This window comes from Nannobrachium achirus (assembly GCF_963921795.1).
Source record: "Nannobrachium achirus genome assembly, chromosome: 3".
Lineage (NCBI taxonomy): Eukaryota > Metazoa > Chordata > Actinopteri > Myctophiformes > Myctophidae > Nannobrachium > Nannobrachium achirus.
In genome coordinates, this window is record NC_137812.1 from 39,689,972 (window position 1) to 39,712,862 (window position 22,891).

The 22,891-nt window shown below is 43.1% G+C and overlaps 2 protein-coding genes across 2 annotated transcripts in view; both read left to right on the forward strand.

Moving 5' to 3' along the window:
• Window positions 1–847: 847 nt before the first annotated feature.
• The window catches only part of ugt8 (UDP glycosyltransferase 8), a 33,238-nt gene continuing 11,194 nt past the window's right edge, over window positions 848–22,891 (forward strand). The window contains exons 1-3 of the mRNA XM_080721501.1: window positions 848–920; window positions 7,964–8,796; window positions 13,202–13,344. Of these exons, the coding sequence (XP_080577627.1) occupies window positions 7,966–8,796; window positions 13,202–13,344 (974 nt within the window). The 5' untranslated portion in view covers window positions 848–920; window positions 7,964–7,965. The remainder of the gene's footprint in view (window positions 921–7,963; window positions 8,797–13,201; window positions 13,345–22,891) is intronic.
• LOC308281546 (ATP-dependent 6-phosphofructokinase, platelet type-like) lies at window positions 18,627–21,017 on the forward strand (the record flags this gene model as incomplete). Its single annotated transcript, XM_080721779.1, has 1 exon — window positions 18,627–21,017. One exon carries the CDS (start codon window positions 18,627–18,629, stop codon window positions 21,015–21,017), a length of 2,391 nt encoding a protein of 796 aa, XP_080577905.1.

Sequence of the window (22,891 nt, forward strand, 5' to 3'; positions counted from 1 at the left end):
CACACACTCAATCACATGCAGAGAGGACTGCTGCAGAGTGCAGATGCTGAATGCTGATATGTGTTACTCAGCACAATAGTGATGGGAAGTAATGAGATATACCTGTATTACCAAGCATTCTGCCCAATAGAGAGAGAGTATTATGAGTTATTCTCATTAGGGATGCCACCGATTTGATCTTCAGATCGGATATCGGCCCGATATCAGCCAAAAAATGTAGATTGATTCGGGTGGCAGTGAAAATTAATACATAAATATGAGCTTTTATTTTAGTTTTATTTCATTGTACTTATTATTTATATTTCATATTTCATATATAAATATTATCAAATATGTGCTGTATTGGATCGGATCGGTATTAATTCTGCCATATAGGTAATCGGATCGAAAGTGAACAATTACCTCAAGTCTAGGGCATTTATTTACAGATGCTGCATAATATCACAGGGATAATAGGATAACCTATTAAGGTCACCAAGTTCCATTAATCAAAATGAATGACACATGACATGGCTAACAGTCAATATCATTTATTGGCCTATAGATTAGAACAGTGTAAAGGTGGATGATGCATGCATGGCACCACCTGTCACACAGGTAAGCTAATGTATAATACTAGGCCGAAACTCCCTTTTGTCATGTCCACGACCAACCACTGTGTCCCATTCCTGTGACACTCCTCCATTGACTACACTGTGCAGGCCCCTAGCCCCGCCCCTGTGAAAGATACAGTGAGTCTGATGTCCTCTTTTACTCGTCTTCTCGACCACACTTATGTGTTGCCTCAAGCAGCCCTTTTTTTTTTTTTTTTTTTACTCTTCTCTTTTTAGGCTTCTCCACAAGTACAGTTACAGTTCTGTTCGAGGCCGGACTACTTTGTCTCTCACCTCACCCACTAGGATCTAAATTCAAGTAACGAGGTAAGATTATTCCAATAACAGGTGTTTACTAGTGCGGGTTGCGCTCGCAACAGGTGCATCGTCTCAGAACTCGTTGTTGCTGTTGTTTTGAGCAATAGTCCCTTTCGGACAACGTCTGTTGTCTAACTAGAAGCGGCCATGGGGGTGAACTGAAGAAAACAAAGAAAGTATGCGCACCTTTCCACAGTTTCCAGTTCCAGAGCCACTGGGGGCCTTTGCAGGTGAGAGGTATTCGAAACCTCTTTTGGCGCAAGTAGCTATAAGGCAAATAGCTTTCGTTCCAGTGTTTTTCCCAGTGGTGGAAAAAGTATTCAATTTTTTCTACTTAAAGTAAAAGTATCAATTCTGCAATGTAGAAATACTCTTATAGTGTTACTATATAGTAGAAGTCCTGAATTCTAATAAATGTTGGCCCAACTTGCATAAAAAGTAGTAGGGTCTATTGGTATCAAAATGTAGGCTATACTCAAAGTACCAAAAGTAGAAAGTAGTCACTTTGCAGAATGTCCCATTTCACAAGTTAGCAAATGTATAAAATGTATAAAAATATTTTGAAAATAGCTGATCTACAAGCTCACAATGCTATATAGAGCTATTTTCAAATGGCCGAAATAGACCTGTACACAGTTAAAGTGTATGTTTTTTTTTAAATAAATAGGCTATACAAAGTAACTAGTAGCCTAAATAAAGTTAGGCCCAATAATTAAAAATAATTATAGTGAAGTAAAAGTAGCCTACAATATTTCCTCTGAGATTTAGCCTAGATAGTGGAGTAGAAGTAAAAGTATTGGAAATCGGAAATACTCAAATAAAGTAGAAATACCTCAAAATTGTAGGCTACTCAAGTAAATCTCCTTAGTTACTTTACATCACTGTTTTTTTCCCCCCTGATGAACTATCCATCGTCCTGTCTGCCAGCCACAGCTGAGCTAGGGCGAGGCGATCGGCCACCTAATATTTATATAAGGCGTTTCGGTAACATCCGAATAGTCAACATCTATCAATATCTTCTGTTGGCTCACTCATTGTACGCCTGACTTTGAGGACGATATATGATATGACTAGCGCGGCATGTCGTGCATTGTATAGTTACATTATTATCATGTAATTTCTGCTAGCTCTTAAAATAATGGAATATCAAATATATCAGTCGGTAAATGTTCAGTTGGACTTGGTGAGGAGTGAGTGGTCGTTCAAAACCGCCCTCAAACTTTCTTAAGGTGTTCCCACCAGGCTGCAGGCTTGTTTATGGTGGCTGCTAACTGCTGCCATCTCGTCTTACCCACTGTATCTGCTCTATTAGTGGCAGGTAGCAACACTTAGAGCCAGTCTGACTTGTTTCTGTGAATGGAAAAAAATAACAGCAACAAAACTATATAGGTTCAGAGACAGAGTAGTGTAAAACGGTCCAGAAAAATAGTAGGCCTAAGGGATTCAAGGGAAGAAAAGGCCAATTCTGGAATTTGGATGAAAAAGAATAGGCTTGTTGAGTAAGGGGATATTGCAATTATAGAGATTACATTTAGGGAAATTGAAAACAGTATTCGAGGCGCCTTTCCAAAGTAACAAATTATCACAACAGTAGCCTATTATCAGCAAGTGTGGTAAACCTGATGCATGTACATCAGCTGTAATGGGGCTACAAATGTGGATGACCGCAGGCTTCTCAGGATGAAGGCCTATCACTCTACTAGAGTGCATCTATGTTGCCTACTTGCCAGGGACATTGTAACTAATATCTTTATTACATCATCGCTGTAGGAACATATTTCACAGTTTCTGTCATGGTGTGTGTAGACTTTAACTTCACCAGCCAGGGTTTGGTCAATGCAGGCCTACAGTATACAATATTTACCCATCAGTTATCACCATGTCATACACTTGCATTGCCTTGATTATTATTTTTTAAGCCTTCTGCCAGAGAGTTAATAAATATAATATAATTGTAAAAAGTGCGAGAGAGTGATGTGTAGTAGCCTAATTATTAGCGGCTTATTATTCATAATATTATAATAATTAACCTTTTGTAACATAATTGCAAGGTGATTTAAGAGAACAAAATATGATAAAACAATAGTTAAAAGTAACTTCAGCAAGGAATCAAAAAACAAATACAAAAATGGAAGCAAGAAAGAGTATACTATGGACAAAAAGTCACAGAAGGTGTAGAACAGCAGCTATGTTGCCATTATAAACAAGGTGCTTTGAATATTTCCTTGTCCTCTTCATGCATTCAAAGCATGAAGAATGCCTTTGAGGAATAAAGTAGACATTTCATTTGAATGTTCATGTGTCCTAACTCCTTAGTAAATATAAGATATCTGTAAAAAAACGAGAGACAAAACCCATAGACGTAGAGTAGCCTACCTCTGTTAACATTTCAATTAGCTATATGCAGTCTAAAGCATGGTGTAGGGCCTACACTGCGGCACCTGTGTGTAGGCTCCCCTGTTGTACAAAGGTGACGAGAGATGAAAATAGTTGATCTGCTATTTTCGGCACACAACCCTGTCGTACGATGAGGTAGAGTACAACTGATGTTTAACCCCTCAAGGGAGCAAATGTAGGTTACTAATCACAGAGCGCTGAGATTGGCTTTATCTCTCAGACTTGCACACCATGTGATATGAGGTTGTAACTTGACTTGGACGAATGCCTAACTGACTAACTTAATCAGTGGTCAGAAGTCACATCTCTTAGCAGGACAGATTAAGCTAATTAAGTCACATTGTGAATGCAGCATTGTGGCTTCTCCCTCAACTAAACGCATGGAGAGAATGTAGATAATCTAGATTAGGATATTAGAGAGAGATTAACGCTGCAATTGCGTCTGCCTAAATGGATGTAATGGATGTATTGTATTTGCAATACTGTAGGACCTTGTAAAACTGTGTTTTATTTTGTATTAATCAATTACAAGATGTCTTATCTGATGAGATGTATCAGTTTTTTGATAGACGATCAATGTTGATATTTTCAGCATTGGTTCACTGGACTCTTAATGTAAGTGTAGGTTATTTTGTCCTTGTTCAAGGCAGGCTATGCGTGTGCAGACTGTGCACTGTGCAGTGTTCAGTGAGTGCATGTAGGTGATTGAAGAAAGGAATTTAGCTCAGCTCAGACTATCGCGGTCTTTCACATGGTAGTCATAATATATATTATTTATTGACATTTTACAGACTCTGGTCACATACTTTGGAATTGGCTTTAACATCCAGTGCAGCTGACCCATTTGGAGTACCGATAGCAGTGGTTCTCAAACTTTTTCATGTCAAGGACCCTAAAATCGATATGTATTTGACCGTGGACCGGGCCCCCATCTGAAAAGGTTTTGTGCGAAATTATTCAACATTTTCCAAACATATCTTTCAAATATTTTCAAAAATAGCAGATATACGAGCTTGTAGATCTGCTATTTTGTCAATAGCCAATAAGTGGATAAAGTTAATTTATGATGCTATTCTACTTTTGCTGTGGACACCCTGGACCCACCCGGACCCCACCTTGAGAACCAATGACCTATGGGCTGTATTTAAAAAATCAAGCTAGTCCAAAGGAAGTACGTTCAGTGTTGTGTAGACTTTTGTAATAGACAAAAGTCACATTTAATAGCATTTGATGTAGAACTGTAAAACGTCATTCTAGTTTTGTCTGTTATTTTCCACCTCTGCTTTGTCTTCTAATTAATAGATCATTGTTTTGTACTTTAATTCTCTTTGGCCATATGATTTCCTCAGCCCTCCGTGTGTGGTGGGTAACCAGACTCTCGTCATTAGTAACTTAAGTCATGACGCATCACAGTCCTCAGTATAGATGGTGGCGTGTCTCTATGGTTACGGTCAACAGTCTGGACAGAGAAGTGTTTGTAATGTTATCCTCAGAACAATGCTAAAACAAAATGGCCGACACAGTAAAATCCCCTCCCCACCAAGTCCCAGCTGTCTGTGCATAGAAACCCCATATAGTGAATAAACAGATGGTTGATACACTGACTATATAATCTAGTTCAGATAAGAAGGTGTCAGCAGAACTCGTATGGACTCTGCCACTTGATATACGTAGATTCTGTGGTAACGCTAATGCTAACAGGAAGTTTCACTCTTTTCTGATGTTAATTATTTGACTTATTCTGAAGTTAATTATTTGACTTATTCTGAAGTAAATTATTTGACTTATTTGAAGGAAACGTTTACATGGAATTGATCAAAGGTAATTAAACCAGAATTAGCTGTCTAATGTTACCAGTCCAAACTGAAGGTACGTTAATTTGACTCACCCATGCTAAACATAATTTACAATAGAATATAAAAACTGGTGAATATCTTGCAGTATCATCTTATCAATCCTGCTTTCTAGGTATTAACAGTGTAGGAAAATACTATTACTAAGCAGCATAGCTCACATTTGTCCCTAAGGAATGTACGACGCACAGCTTTGAGCAGAAGCCAAACACAGGCCTACAGGTGTCACACCCCAGAGATAATACAGTATATACCACAAGTTAGTTATCAAAAATCAACAAACGATGTTCGATTTCTGTGTGTCTTCTCATCAGCCTTCAAGTGTAGATGATTGAGCAGAGAGTGGCAGAATGAGTGTGGGCATGTAGAACATGGTGACACGATAATGGCTCTTTGTATTTGTAGAGAGTGTGTCCGGAGGTTTAGAATGACGCTGGTGCTACCCACGCCATGTCAGTGATGACCGTACACACAGTCAGGGTAGAGGAGGGATGGAGGTGGGGAAGTGAGGCACCGAGGACGAGGGCAAAAGGTGAATAAGTGAGACGCGCACAATTTATGAAAGCCTCCTCACAACATTGGGAAAGTCTGTGATGTAACTGAGGCGCGTAACAGTTTTGACAGAAACAGTATTCCCCTGTTTAAATGATATACCGGTAGTATATTGTAGCCTACTATGGTAAAAGCACAAACGCTGTGGTGGTTCTGAAACATTTTCTAATCAACGACCCCCAGATTTATTTGTCCGCGGACCACTTTTGAAAAGATTTTGTGCCAGGGAGTGGGACCCCCAAAAGAGAAGATTTTTCAAAAATAGCGAATCTACACGCTCACAACTCATCGCGATATGATGTGTTGTGAGCTTGTAGACTGCTGGCTATTGCTGGCTATTAAAAAGCGTTTAAGTGTTTAAACTGTTCCCCATTTTGCTTGAGGCCCCCTGAACCCCCTCCCTCAAGGACCTGTGGGGGTCCCCAGATCCAGCTTTGAGAACCAATGTGGTAAAGAATAAAGATTATAAAGCAGTATATATGAGTCAATAATCCCTTCTGAGTGGAGTGGAGGGTCAAATAAATATCTTCAAAGAGCTGGTCCCTCTTCTTATAATCATTAATAAGTTCAGCACTGGCTTTAATAGATTGAATGTGTTTATCCTCATGAAGTGTGGGTGTTTGCTTATTATAACTTAAGTGACAAACTCCCTTGAAGATTTGATGTGTGGCGATGAACTCCTTCACCAAAGGTGAGCAAAGTTTCCGCTGTCAAGTCTTTTGTCATGAGAGGCACTGAGGCAGTAAAGATAAAAGATTATAAATCACAGTTTCTTGATCATTTACATACCACATAAGAGAATGATATACATAATGTATTAAACCACTAAGCCCTATTTACTTCATAGTACAACAAATATGCTATTTAGATACAGTATCGAGCTTAAGGACTATGCCCCTCCCCTAAAAGCTTTTGTCCAATGCTAGCTTAAGGGCCATTTATAGTTACGTATGGTTGATTTTGTGTACGTTTTGGGTGAGATATTACGTACTGTAATTCCGTCGACATACATAGTATTTCTCTACGTTATGTCCGTGCCGACCGATCTCCGTTGGGCCGCACGCCACATTTGAGCCTCGCAGCACAGAAGAGAATTGCTAACAAAAGCGAAGCAGCCAAAATATGTAGAACCACAGAATGTCTTGACCCGACGACGTGATGTTATAAGTGGTAACAGTCTGGACTGCTGCTTCTGCTGTCTGTCGGCAAAGTTGTTTCGCGGATTCGCGGTAAATGTAAAACTCCGCGAGGGTACAGATTTAACCACATATGGATCAGGACCCAGAGTGATTATAACAAAATACACCCGCATATAATTCCCAAGTATATGATGAGCCGCTGAGCTAATTAATCAGCTCTCCTCTTCTTGTGTGCAGTGTGCCTCGTCTTGTTGGCAGCTGTTGGAGAGGAGAGGATATAGGCGGTGTGTGTGTCAAGCCGTCCTGTTGCGACTTTTTTTTTACCGTTTCTTGATACAATATATTTATCATTGGGACACATAGTTTGAGAACCGCTGTCATAGAGCAGAGGAAAAGTAATTTTCATCACTCTGCGCCTATGTTTGACAACGGTGGCCGTGGGTACTTCTTGCTACGGATAGCTACATCTTGTACGTTGAGTCCGTCCAGTTGGGTGCTGTCCGTAACCGTCCGTATACGGAGATAAATCATCCGGAGTGTTACGTACGGGGAGTCAAACCGGACCAAACGGAGTAAAGTTCTCTCACCCTCCGTTGCTTGTGTATTCCTGCGGATGTACTACTATGCATGGTACTTTAGCAACCGGCAGCTTGCCAAGGCTGTTGCCAAGGCAAACCTTGGCAAGCAGGAAGTTATTCTAAGCTAGCATTGGACAAAAGCTTTTTGGGAGGGGCATAGCTACTGGCTAATTGGGAAACAGAAAAGAACAGGGCGGCTGGGTCCATTGAATTCAATGGAGAAATGGCACCATGTTCTATTTGGTTCCTCAAGCTAGTTATCTCTCTCTCTCTCTCTCTCTCTGTGTGTGTGTGTGTGTGTGTGTGTGTGTGTGTGTGTGTGTGTGTGTGTGTGTGTGTGTGCGTGTGCGTGTGCGCGCGCGTGCGTGCGTGCGCGCGTCGGTATATGCATTAAAATTCGTCACCTGCACAAAATAGGGATGCCAGGTTGAAAGTATGCTTAGAGTTGGTGACATGTTTTCATTATGTCATTGACTTCTATTCATTTTGCATTAACACTGCTCCTGTCTCCTGTCGTATCTCTGTTCCTCCAGCCATGCACCTACCTCCTTTACTCCTGCTCCTCCTCGGCCTACTCTGCTGGAGCCCCAGCGCACTATGGGCCGCTAAGGTCATCGTCGTCCCGCCCATCATGTTTGAATCCCACCTGTACATCTTCAAGACGCTGGCCACAGCGCTGCACCAGGAGGGCCACGAGACGCACTTCCTGGTTTCGGAGGGCCGGGAAGTGCCCCCCTCCCCTCACTACCACTTCCAGCGCTACCCGGGGATCTTCAACAGCACCACGGCCGACAACTTCCTCCAGTCCAAAGTCAGCAACATCTTCTCAGGTCGACTGACGTTCCTAGAACTGTTTGACATCCTGGACCACTACTCCCAGAACTGTGACGCCGTGGTCGGCAGCGCGGAAACCATGGCCCGGCTCAAGGAGGCCAAGTTTGACCTGCTGCTGGTGGACCCCAACGAGATGTGTGGCTTTGTGCTGGCCCACATCCTGGGCGTCCAGTACGCCGTGTTCAGCACAGGGCTGTGGTACCCCGCCGAGGTGGGGGCCCCGGCGCCCCTGTCCTACGTCCCCGAGTTCAACTCTCTGCTGACAGACCGCATGTCACTTTTCCAGCGGATCTCCAACACGGCTGTTTACCTGGTGTCGCGCTTTGGGGTCCATTATATTGCGCTCCCCAAGTATGACCGGATCATGAGGAAATACGGGGTGAAGCCCCAGGTGGCCATGGCTGACTTGGTGCAAGGCAGCCGGCTGTGGATGCTGTGCACCGACATGGCTCTGGAGTTCCCCAGGCCCACCCTGCCTCATGTTGTGTACATAGGGGGCATCCTGACCAAGCCTCCCAACCCTCTTCCACAGGTCAGTAGTACTCGGACAGAGATGGATAGCGTCACTGTCGGGCAGAAACCTTGTATCTCCAAGTTCCAAATTTGCACGTATTTTCGTAAATTAAAGCCCTGCCTCATCATATAAAACTGTTGCTCAAAACTAGTGAAATAGCAGATCTACAAGCACACAACGCCTCGCACCGCAAGGCGTTGTGTGCTTGTAGATCGGCTATTTTCACTCATTTAAATCGTTTTTGAAATGATAAATACAAAACGAATGGTTTTGGACATACAAGGTTTCCACCCGACAACGACGATAGAAAAAATATAAACAGAGGGACACACAGGGTTGCTGTTGATTTGTTTTTTCTTCATGATGATAAGTCTTTTGTGTTTCTTTGCCATTGCCAACCTCCACAACATGAGTGATAAACCTTCCCCATTGTAATTAACTTCTGTCCGTTTACAAATTGATAATTCTTAATCACTAATAATTTAATTCATTTACTCTGTAATCAGTACTGTGTTTCTTTGCCATCGCCAACACTCACAACACAAGTGTCTGCACAAAAGAAGAAGGCATTATAATATCCAGTAAGAAGTATAATGCCATTTTATGATACTAATAGGTCATAACTGGGTACTTGGCAGGTATCACATTATTCAAATCTGTAGCTAGCTAGAGGATGTGTGTGGGTGTGGGATGCAAAGCCTCATTATGTTCCACGGGAAGATTGGGGGGAAACCTTTCCTCTTTTCTTCTTTAAACACAAGCAGTCAAATATGTCCCTCTCATTGACAAATGCCAATTAATTATTCAGAACTTGGCATGAATGAATCCATTGCATGGAAGGCTGGTGGTAGCCCTGCGGAGCCTGCCCAGGAGAATGGTGGTTTTCATGGATGGAATCAATCCACCTCTTGTCTCATTCACAATGCCTTGGCTACCACATGTCTGTCGGACCTCATTGTCAGTCCACACACACGCACAAATACATATGTCGCGTTTATCCATTGACGTATCCCTCCTGTGTTCTTGCGTCCTCAGCATCTACCCCCTCCTCCACAAACCTGCCTCCTTTATGTATTTTTCCCCCTGTGTTGCTGATTTTTGCATGTGCTTCTTTCTCTCTTTCTTTTTACAATATACTTAAGCTGGTTCTCTCTGTCTCTGTCTCTCTGTCTCTGTCTCTCTCTCTCTCTCTCTCTCTCTCTCTCTCTCTCTGTCTCTCTCTCTCTCTCTCTCTCTCTCTCTCTCTCTCTCTCTCTCTCTCTCTCTGGCTGTGTTCAAAGTCAGTCACTCATTCACTACCTTATAGGGAGTTATAACATTTTGCATGCCAGAATAAATGTTGGCATTCTTCTTTCAACGCAATGCATGATGGTAGGCTTTGTGATGTTGAATGTCCACTATGGGTATAATAACTGCAAAATTGCATATTAATCACTATATAGTCCCCTGTATAGTGAGTAGGGAGTGATCTCAGACACAGTCTCTCTATCGCTTTCTCTCGATTTTTACTGTATGTTCTCGAGTATCAACAGGAAGCAGATTATTATGGATGATGCTGGTTTTGACTCGTCCTGTCTGGGGTCAGGTTGGCCTGGGTCTAGGCCGGGGTGAATGGAGACACAGTAGGGGGAGGGAGGTCGAGTCAAGAAGAAGAAGAAGAACAGAGGCGGGTGGCGAGAGGGGTTTTAGTCCATTTGTTTGGACGGAGACGAGGGCCGGCGGTATCTACTGCGGGGGGCTTTGGAATGCCACGCCGGCCAATAGGCAGCATTGTGTAGCATGGGGCGGAGGGGGTCATAATGGAAGTGGAAGGAGAACGAAGCCATTGTTTTCCGTCGAGCTCCGCGGACACTGAGACTCCTTTATGGGGACACTGAGGCTGCGTTGTAGGGACAGTAGGGCCGCGCTGCGGGGACACAGGGGCCCAGTGTGTCCCTGAGGCTGCTCTGTGCCAGGGCCAGGCCTGATTTGCCGCAGCTGGACCATTCTCTTCCCTCCTCCTCCTTGTCCTCCGCCTTCCAGCTCTCAAATATGGCGACCCCTCCCATCCCCCTTCTCCCATTCTCTGTGCGTGTTCCTTATTCTCCCACCATTCTAAAATGAGACGTTTTTTTTACATTTACAATATTCCTTGCACGCATGTATGTATGCCCGCACACACACACAGACACTGGGGTCACAAATTGCACCCCCAACCAGCGTGTTGATGTCTGACATTTGTCCCAAAACATGATGCGGGCCAGAAACAAGCACGCACGCACACTTACGCACACTTACGCACACGCAAATCCAATCATTCTACACTGAGTCCTACTCTGTTTGTCATGTTTGGAAACATCCCCCCCATCAGCTAAGTGACCAAGTCTTTTTGCTGACTGACTGGGTAATGGCACGCTGGGTTAACATGCTCAACATTCCTTCAGGAGGAGAGGACCTCAGTCCGCTATTGTCATAATTGTCCAAGGCTTGAAATATTCCTTGGCATCCCACATTTTCACTGCCTCAGTGTTAGGCAGTGAAGCCAAATGGACACTGGGACACTCAGCAAAACTAACGTCTAAATTAGGATTAATGAGTTTTCTTTGTGCTGATAAGCCAGATTATGGTGATATTATGCTACGATAGAGTGCTACTGTATCTGATAGCTCCAGATCAAACCGCAATTAACATAATATTTGTTGACTCAAGCCATATCTACGGTATGGTTGCTAAGTTAGCATAGTTGGTAGATGATAAGGTATTTCCAAAGGTAAAACACTTTCAAAGTACATGTATAAAACAAATAAATGATTGGCCTTTATAGTAGGATAATCAGTGATAAGCCATAAAGTCAAATTGACAATATAATGAATAATTCATAATCCATGATTGTTTTTCATTTTTTAGATTAATGTCATGGCATTTTGCCTTTAGATCAGTGAACATTGACAGGGTAGAGAGTAAGACAGGAGACACAGCTGAAATATTTAGAATAGAGTTTTGTGTGTCATTTCTTTTTTCCTTTCTTTTTTGGGGGGGGGGTATAATTGTAATCTCTGCTGGATAGTTAGAACACAATTGGACATATTTATGAAGTAGAATAGACACATATTTGGATTAAAATTAAGTATTTCTGGCCATATACAAAATCTTATCAGACTTATGTTGTCCATGGTAGTATATGCGGTTTTAACACATTCTTTTTTGTGTGTCACTTTTAGAGCTTGTTGCTTCACTTGCTTGACCTTTTTGGCTCAAACTCTCTTGTTTACCTTTTTTTCATTATGAACAAATGTGAAAAAGTGTCACTTGAAAAGGGGTCTCCCCTCCTGCTCAAGTCATTACTGTAGGTGTTTGTTCATTGAGTTTTATGAATCAGTCAAGGTTCATTTAAAACCAAATGCAGTGCAGTAGTCCAAAGGTTGAGCACAACAGAATCTTCAATATGCTGATTATGAGTTTATATGAGGGTAGTTGCTTTGAATTGGAAATGACCTCTTATAACCTCACAGCATGGTTACATTGAAAGCTGTTAGACCTTTAGATTTTAATTAGCTTTTATTTTGTTAGTCAACATACATATTATTTACCCTATTGCCTTATAGTTTACTTCTATCACTCATTATGCAATGATTTATTAATTTTCTAATAAAAGACCAAACGACAGCTTGTCAGCCATCTATTCGTTTTTGAAAGACACAGTATGGTTATGAGCTGTATGTTCTCATGTTTATCCGACATTTATTTATTTATGGACTGTGATGAATCATCGCAGAGAGACAGATAAGCCTATGCCATGGTCTTTAATAATGGCTATAAACTTTTATAATGTTGCCTGGTTGGCTATAAAGCAGATTACACACCATGACAACCACGGGTTCACATGAACATGCGATGGGGTCGGAGGGTCGATTCCTAATTTAGCATTCAACTTTTTATTATAGGAAAGGATGGAGTTTTTATTACGTCTCTTTCTGCTCATATCAGGCCAGTTCTTCAGTGCACTGCATATAAAGCATCAATTGACAAGCTAGAAATTTAACTTTTTGGACATGTTGACATGACATGATTGCTTGGATCTCTATTCTGGTGCCAACATTCTACAAAAAATATCAGATCTATGAGCTCACAACGTTAGCGTAGCGACACATTCTGAGATTATAGACATTTTAGGGGAAATTGGAGAGGGCCTAGGCTAGTATTAGATCCCTAGGGCCTGGGGGGCTCCGGTTAGTCACATATAGGGTTTAAAAGTGTCCCAGACGTTGTTACTAATTTGTTACATGTTCGCACTGATGTGTTTGCATGAATGCATTAATGAAGCCAAAGGGGAAATGGTGATGTCATTGAAACACATTTCGGTCGGATGCATTCACCAGGATCAAAGTTCGCCGTAATTTGTTTGAAAAGCTTGAAACATATCTCTTTCCCTCCATTCCAACAGGAATTTGAGACCTGGGTCAATGACACAGCGGAGCATGGGTTCGTAGTCGTGTCATTTGGAGCTGGGGTCAAGTACCTGTCCCACGACATCGCTCACAAACTGGCTGGAGCCTTGGCCAGACTCCCCCAGCGTGTGGTCTGGAGGTACAGTACACTCATCACTGTCACTCACTCATAGGCATCACTGTTCCCTCTGACACCCAGAATGTGCTGCGCAGAACAAAGCTCTCTAGCGCAGATAGATCTGTATATTGCAGTTGTTGGATTGATTCTTTTGTTGCCCGCACCACCGACCTCTACCTCACTTTGAATAACACACACGCACGCACTCACGCACTCACTCACGCACGCACGCACGCACGCACGCACGCGCGCACACACACACACACACACACACACACACACACACACACACACACACACACACACACACACACACATCCTACTGTTTTCCATCACCTGAAAAGTTACCATATGAGCGACTGCACCGGCATTTTGCATTTTGGAATTGCCGTTCTGCATTTAACATTAGTCCAAGTTTTGACCTTCGTGCACCAGCGACGCTGTACTAAAATATATCAGATATTTTGCATAACGGAAAGTGACTCAAAAAGATGGAGGGAGGATATAACAAAAGACATGATTACCCTAGTCTGAGCACAGCGTAGAAAGATTGATTTATTTACTGTATATCACTGGACTCCAGTTAGCCCACAAAAGAACTGCTTGAAGAAGCAGGAGTGGACGTTACTTTATCTTTTAGTTGACTGTAACCATCTCCATCCTCTCCCTCCCCATAACCTCTAGTGTTAAAATTCAATGTTAATATTTAGATGTTGTGGCCCGGACCGTGGCTCTTTCTTTTCCCTTGTAACTAGCCTTTATAGCACACTTTATTAAAAGTAATCCAACTGAAATGACTTCTGTAACTAAATTATTTGTCATTGTTTAACCCTTAGACAAGGGTTGGACAGGTGTCAAAGTGACCACAGTTTATCCAGTGTACAGTACATGTCAGAGAGGAACGTGCGGAGAATGTTAGAGAGGCAGGGGCTGACATTTCTAATTCTAAAAGGGCCTTTTGGTAGAAATATCGAAAATAGCAGTGTGTTATACCACACTCAACTAAGCATTATCAAGTCAATACTGAAGATGTGGCGCACAGCATTTATACACAGTGAGGGCAATTCTCTTTCAACATAAGATGCTGCATTCAAGTTCAAGAGAGTTTGGACGAGGCAATTCTCTTGAATGCTGCCTTCAGGTATGGCATGGAAAGATGACATTTGCATTTCTTTCACCGTAGTAAAAACTGCATTCATGGCTCATTAGTTGCTGAAGTATCGCACATTATTGGTCACAGGGTTTTGCTTCCTGTTTGCAAATGTGCATATTTTCATAATGATTCTTTTGTACAGATATCACTCCTGTAAGTCGAGGTAGAACCGAAAATGAGAACTGAAAATTCTCCCACCGTTCAGAAGATTCACATTGTGAGAATTTTCGTGAGAAATTCTGTGTTCTGAATACATACATTTCAGTAAGACTCCCTAATTGGCAGATAAGCGACTGTCAGGTCGCATACACAAACTTTAGAAGGCAATGGTAGCCAATCAGGAGGGAATATGGGAAATGGGACAGATCCATGTTGATGACATGACTTATACTGTGTACCGCTGTGTACAGATACTGTGTACCGCTTTGTGTGATTTTAGGGCAAAATCTGTAAGCGCATTGTCCAAAAATGTGTTTTGCAAGAGTCTGCCTCATGGTGGCGCTGGAAGAGGGCCATGTGAGAAATGAGGTTGTGGTTTGGCAGCCAAGGAGTGTGTGTGCAAAGTTTGGCATGGATGGGGGCAACGGTGGCGGAGATATGAGTAGGGCAAAAGTGTGATGTGACGTGTGACGGACAGACTGACAGCCGTTGGAGGTTTTGATAGTAACAATTCAGGAATCTAAGTTAAACGTTTTACGATTTATTTATTCAGAAGAACACAGGATTTCTCACACGGTTGTGCTTCAACTCACTGACCCCCAATCCATCCTAACACAGTGGCTGTGCACTTGGTTCTGCAATCTGGCTCTCAGTGGTCAAAGTTTTCATGCACACCCCACATGAACTTTAAAGAGATTAGCGTTTATTGTCCACTGAGCTTCACATTTGGCATGCATGGGCACCCTCTGACCTCACATCGTTCTCCTCGTCATCTGTGGACAGAGTGATCTCCAGCTTGAATCTTAAGCATTTGGTAATTAGTCTGTTTTATTGTCAAATCACTTGCTTAAAGGCTTATATGCCTGTCCTTCTTGTTTAGTAGTTATATCTCTGCCATGCCGGAAACTGGGGCGGATGTCATGTTTTCTTTTGTGGTTTCAGTGTGTCTGTCTGTGTGTACGAAATCTTGCAAAATACTACACCAACTAACTACTACTCAAAATGTAATATTGAGTATTAGTTATAATATATAATATACCGGTATAAGTATTCAAGGTAGGGTAAGTGATATTTTTGTGTTCAAATAAATGTTAAATAGGTTTGATAGTTCTGATAGTACTCACTGACATAGAATGTTTGTTCAGTAAGTCTCCCTGAACTTAGGTGCATAAACATGTCCTGTTCCTGACTAGAAACTCATGAAGGTGTTGTGTGTTCCCAGGCACTACACTGTCTTTCTGCATTTGATGTACAGTATGTTTACCTTGCTTATTTTAAGTCGCTCTGAATAAGAGCGCCTAAATTGTGAATTGTATTTCAGCATACTAACTTTACAGGAAGAGAAAGCTGTAGTTTCAGTTAGCTTGGAATCCCCATCAGTGATGTCATTGGTAGGCAGCTTTCTGAACTGCCCACAATGAGATGCAGAGTGAGTTGACAGAAACTGTGCCATCTTATAATGAGCATTAGTGAGGTAAGGTTGCTCCAACTTTAACTCTGACATCCCTCATGTCATCATAGGCAAAAGTTTTGAAAAGTGTTTATTCATTTGTCAAAATTGTCAGCTCTACACTTGCAAGTTGCAACCAGGGCAGGAATTTCATGGAGGCCATGAAGGCCATGGCCGTCGTTGCCCCTCAGTTTGGCCTTGTGCCCCTCAAACCAATGGCATTCCCTGAGGCCACAGTGGCCTTAATGCCCCAGCTGACTGTCCCACTTTCTCCTCTGTCTCTTTCTTGTCAATATGTAGACAGTAGACACCGGTGTCTCTTTATTGTCAATATGTAGACAGTAGACACCAGTGTCTCTTTCTTGTCATTTAGACACCAGTGTCTTTTGTTGAGAAGATCTGAAATCTCAACCCCCCCTGGTCCCCATCTTTAAACCAATCCAGTGACTTTGATTGGTGCAGGGCTAAGCATGGATCAGATTGTAAATATCATCATTTATCTATTTCACTGCAGATTAGGTTATCATCCCTAACCCTTAAATTCAACAAATTCTTTCAATGGACTAAAATCTTTTTTTATTTGATGGCCTTCCTGCCCTGGCATTTGGCCTTTGTGTCCTTGCCCCTAAAATGACGAAATTCGTTGTGAGATTGTAGATTTTGTATTTATTTTATTTTTTATAGACATTTAGGGTAGTTGTTCTGTTCCTGTACATTGTTTTTATTCATTCTATTGCTGTAATTAGGGACAGACAGTCTGTCACACTGTTTTTATGTGGAGCCCAGAACAAATAGCTGTAAGACTAGCACCTCCCAGTCAGCTAATTATTGAAATAAATATAAACTTTTACTTTACCTACTCACCCAGACACCCACGCACCCTTGTATTTGTTGGTTTTCACTATAAGCTAATGTTCCGACTGCAGGTGTTTGTGGGTCATTGCTTTACTCCTCAGATGCATACAATAATGTCTGATAGAGGAACTGAGACATAATGCAGAACCGAGCTCCACTTGGTTCTGCATTATCTGTCTTATCTGTGCGTGTGTCTGTTTTTCTATATCATAAATTTTAAGTTTGCAACTTTGCATGAGTCAATGTGTTCTGGTGTAAAGGTTCTGGTGTTATAACATACTGAAATGTGGGTTTCAGTTTAGATTTTTGGAGGGAACGTTTTCCCAAAATAGCCGATCTTATGAGCTTGTTGCGACCGTAGGTCCCATTTACTATAAAAACCTGCAGTTCCTGTGCGTGCATGCGTGCATGCGTGCATGCATGCATTCACTCATGTCACGCTGGCCAAGACAGAATTAATTTGCACTGACATCACAATGATGACTTGACCAGCTCAGCAGAAGGCCTTACTAATTAGCATACCTTTTAAGCCCAACCCGGCCCGAAAACGTCAATGTTAAGTCCATATATGGGCATTCCCAGTTGATGCCCTGTTAGGGCAACCACACTAATACAATCCCTTTTATGCCCATATAATGGAGATCCCTGATGTCATCAATATTAAGCCCATATCTGGGAATGCCCATATATGGACATAGCCCATATCTGGGAATGCCCATATATGGACATATTGTGTCAGTCTCATGTGGTCTATGACATCAAACATCTATGATGTCAGATGTCAGTTATCTCCATATTTGGGAAAATAATATGGCTACATTTTGTCCAACATAAACAACCAACCAGGTCTGTCGATTTTTTTTGGTCAAAGTTGATCCCATGGCTTCTCGCCCCTAGGCCGTCTTACTGGTAAATTACTATTTTAGGGGAAGATATTTAGTATATCCCATGGTAATATCTGTGTCCATCTTATGCCCATATATGGAGTGAGGCATGCCTAAATATGGAGTCCAGGCCAGTACTAAGACATCATATTGATGACATCAGGGTGCTCCATATATGGAGATTTGCGGATTCATCAGTATTCTTTTTAGCTAACTTTCCACTCTGCACATCATTCTGTGGCTGCGCACCAGAATTAACCTCCGTGAGCTTGTGATATCACAAAACGATGTCGGAGTGTGACATCATGAGTTAGTAGATGCGGAAGAGTGACACACCAGCAGGCGCAGGCTGGGGGAAGGGAAGAGCAAGGGGCGGCAGATTACAGCCCTTCCTCGGAGCGAGCTGCTGTCATATTTCGATCGAAGGGGACTGTAACAACGGCTTTCACTCACCTATATAATATACAACTATAATTGTATAGTAATATTAGTACTCCATATATGGAGCCATCCGACATATCTAACTAACCTATCGAAGTCTGACATCACAAACCCCATATTTGGGCGTGGTTGATCTAGAGCTCCATATATTGAGCCAGCAGAGACATCTAATGCTGACATCATGCTAAGGTAAAATCCATATATGGATATAGCTGACTCATCGTGACATCAGTGTGATGTCACGAGCATCCAGCCAAGCACTATATAAAGGGTGGCCGCCACTCCTTGAGTTAAGAGGCAAGCAGTGTTTACTCTACTCAGTCCTATATCCAAATATATCAATTACATAGAAGCTGTGAAAATGGCGCTGCCACCAGACAGCAAGAAGATCTTCTTTGAGAACCTGTCCGGAGCGGGGAAAGCCATCGCCGTGCTGACGAGTGGAGGAGATGCTCAAGGGATGAATGCTGCCGTGCGTGCTGTTGTTCGAATGGGAATATATGTGGGGGCCAAGGTTTACTTCATTCGTGAGGGATATCAGGGTATGGTGGATGGTGGAGACAATATAGAGGAGGCCACGTGGGAAAGTGTCTCCAGCATGCTACATGTGGGCGGCACGCAGATCGGGAGCGCCCGCTGCAAAGAGTTCCGTTCCCGCGAGGGCCGCCTGAAGGCCGCCCACAACCTGGTGCAGCGTGGCATCACCAACCTGTGTGTGATCGGTGGAGACGGCAGTTTGACCGGAGCCAATCTCTTCAGAAAGGAGTGGAGCTGCTTGCTGGCCGAGCTGCTGGGTCAAGGTTTGATCGATGCAGCGGCAGTTCGGAGGTACGATGCCCTGCACATCGTGGGCATGGTGGGCTCCATCGATAATGACTTCTACGGAACTGACATGACAATTGGCACAGACTCGGCACTGCACAGAATCATCGAGGTGGTGGACGCCATCATGACCACCGCGCAGAGTCACCAGAGGACATTTGTCTTGGAGGTCATGGGCAGACACTGTGGCTACCTGGCCTTGGTGAGTGCCCTGGCGTGTGGGGCAGACTGGTTGCTGATTCCTGAAATGCCCCCAGAGGACGGCTGGGAGGACAACATGTGTCAGAAACTGTCTGCGAATCGCGCCGTGATGAAAAGGCTCAATATCATAATTGTAGCCGAAGGCGCGATTGATCGTTACAACAAGCCCATTACCAGTGAATATGTTAAGAATCTTGTAGTCAAATGCTTGGGCTTCGACACTCGGGTGACAATCCTTGGCCATGTCCAGAGAGGAGGGACTCCATCTGCTTTCGACCGCATCCTGGCCAGTCGTATGGGTGTGGAGGCTGTGATTGCGCTCCTGGAGACATCAGCCAACACTCCAGCATGTGTGGTGTCTCTGTCTGGAAACCAGGCTGTGCGTCTGCCGCTCATGGAGTGTGTTCAGATGACTCAAGAGGTGCAGAAGGCCATGGACGAGAAGAAGTTTGAGGAGGCTGTCAAGCTCCGTGGAAGGAGCTTTGAGAATAACCTGAAGACATACGAGCTGCTGGCCCACAATAAACCCTCATCAGTGATTGTCAGTTCTGGCTTCAACGTGGCCGTGCTGAACGTGGGCGCACCCGCAGCGGGCATGAATGCTGCGGTGCGCTCTGCTGTCAGAGTGGGCATCTCCGAGGGCCACAGGATGCTGGCTGTCAGTGATGGCTTCGAGGGATTCTATAAGGGACAGATCAAGGAGATCAAATGGTCTGATGTAGGAGGATGGACAGGCCAAGGAGGATCTCTGCTGGGAACCAAAAGGACACTCCCTGCAAAGCATGCTGACAAAATTGCTGAGCAAATCCGAGCACATAACATAAATGCGCTGCTAATTATTGGTGGATTTGAGGCCTTCCTCTCACTGCTGGAATTGCTGGATTTGCGCAGGAAATACGTGGAGCTGTGCGTGCCCATGGTCATGGTCCCTGCCACAGTGTCCAACAATGTGCCTGGGTCAGACTTCAGCATTGGCGCTGACACGGCACTGAACGCCATCACGAGTACCTGTGACCGCATCAAGCAGTCAGCCAGCGGTACCAAGCGTCGTGTGTTCATGATTGAGACCATGGGGAACTACTGTGGGTACCTGGCCAGTGTAGGGGGCTTGGCTGCTGGGGCAGATGCTGCGTACATCTTTGAAGAGCCTTTTGACATCAGAGACCTGCAGGCCAATGTTGAGCACTTGACAGAGAAGATGAAGACCAGAATCCAGAGAGGACTGGTCCTCAGCAATCACAACAGTAACGAGAACTACACGACAGACTTCATCTACCAGCTGTACACAGAGCAAGGCAAAGGAGTGTTTGACTGCAGGAAGAACGTGCTTGGACACATGCAGCAGGGCGGAGCGCCTTCTCCGTTCGACCGTAACTTCGGGACCAAGATCTCAGCGAAGGCGATGCAGTGGATCTCTAAGAAGCTGCAGGAGACATACAGACACGGCCGAGTGTTCGCTAACTCGGATGACTCGTGCTGCTTACTGGGAATGCGTCGTAGAGCCCTGGTCTTCCAGCCTGTCCTACAGCTCAAACCGGAGACTGATTTTGTCCACAGGATCCCCAAGGAGCAGTGGTGGTTGAAGCTGCGTCCGCTGATGAAAATCTTAGCCAAGTACAAGACCAGCTACGATGTTTCTGACGCCGGGCAGCTGGAGCATGTGGTCTGCCACCGGCACAGAGAGTCCCGCAGAGCTGCCACCGTGGAACCCCCTGTAGGAATCGTATGAGCTTCCTACAGAGAAGGACGATTATGTGTCCACCCATGCATGTTATGTTTGTGACATCCAATGTGTTATGTTTGTGATGTCCAATGTCCACCACCCATAAGCCAATTTTACTATAACATAATATGAATGAACTAGAAAGATGCAATTGGAAATTGCAAGTGTGGTTCCTGCTGACTAATGGGGAGCCAATCAGATAGGGGGAAATGGATGATATCACGATACCTTGAAGGGTTACATCAGATGATGAGAAAAATTACAAGAACAATAGTCAATAGTCTGGTTAGACAAGTGTGGTTGCCGTGACATGAGTCACACTTGCGTATTAATTCCGTCCTTGTCCCTTTTATGCCCATATATGGAGATCCCTGACATCATCAATATTAATTGCAAATGAATTCCGTCTTACCATTTGAATTTTCCCCAATCAGGTCAATGGGGAAAGTGAATTCACTAATATATTAATGTCCATATATAGAGATCTCTGTGTCAGTCCTTGTCCATTTTATGCCCATATATGGAGATCATCAATTTTAAACCCATATCTTGGAGTACCCCTTATATGGACATACTGTGTGAGTCTAATTTTTGCATTTTCCTAATTAAGTCAATGGAGAAGATTTGTAATTCGGCTACTTGCCCATATAAGGAGACTATACTGTTTGAGCCAGTATAGTCTCCTCATATGGTCATGTTTGTTACGTCCAATGGTCGGCCACCCATGCATGTTATGTTATCAATTACCCATATATGGAGATCCCTGATACCCATATATATGGAGATATGGGCATATTGGTTGGGTTGGCAGTGCTGCAAAGAAAAATGTTTCATACAACTGTACATTGTGCAAGTACAGTAACGGCAGGGGAAGCAGCTAAGAATATAGGCAAGTATATGTGTCAGTATCTGACTCTCAGTTCTTGTCCCCTTTTATGGGCATATTGGCTGGATCTGCGGTTCTACTGAAAGATGTTGTTCCGTACAACTGTACATCAGGGATCTCCATATATAGGCATACAAGGGATAAGGACGGAATGTGATGTCACACTGTGATGTCAACAACCTATAAACTGTAGATATTGAGCCGTTGTGTCAATGTGACATTCTAAAATGGCTAGTTCCATTCCTTGATTCTGATTGGCTGGTTTCCCTTTAATTGCTGTGGTATATGAGACTATAATCCACACCTTGAATCAGTTTATATCAAACCCAGGTGCGTTATTTCTTTCCACAGTGAATCAGTTCATATCAAACCCAGTGCTATTAGTGAAATAAAACCGTTTTAATTGGTACATGTCTATGATTTTTCATGTTGCCATATTGTAACCACTGACATTGAGGCGTTACGACTCTACAACTCTACGGACAAGATGTGCCGATTTTCATAGTTAACTGCGACCTACGGTCACAATAAATAATAATAATTGACTATGAGATTAAGCATTCACTACAACTTGACCACGGAAATAAACATAGTCTTAAATGTCTTTCTCCATCCCTTTTGGGAATCCCTCGCACCGTTTCCATTGATCTGTTATTCATTGACTCTTATCTTGTATGGTTAACCTGGCTGTGGTTCATTTCTCGTTTGAAACCATAATGGGGGACAATAATATTGATGGATTCCTCTTTCTGGAGTTAGATACTTCTCTTTAACCCTTGTTTTATTGTTTTGTTGTAAACATACACATCATTAATAAGACATGTAAAATGAAAATGGAGTTAGATATGTCTTACCGTATATATCAGATAATACAAACAATCTGTGTCATGTGCACGGTCTTTGCTGTGGAGGTTTGCTTTGCTAGTGTATAGTTGTTTGGTGTGTAAATATACAGACTAAACCATTTGCGATGATGTAATCACTGGAAAGGTGT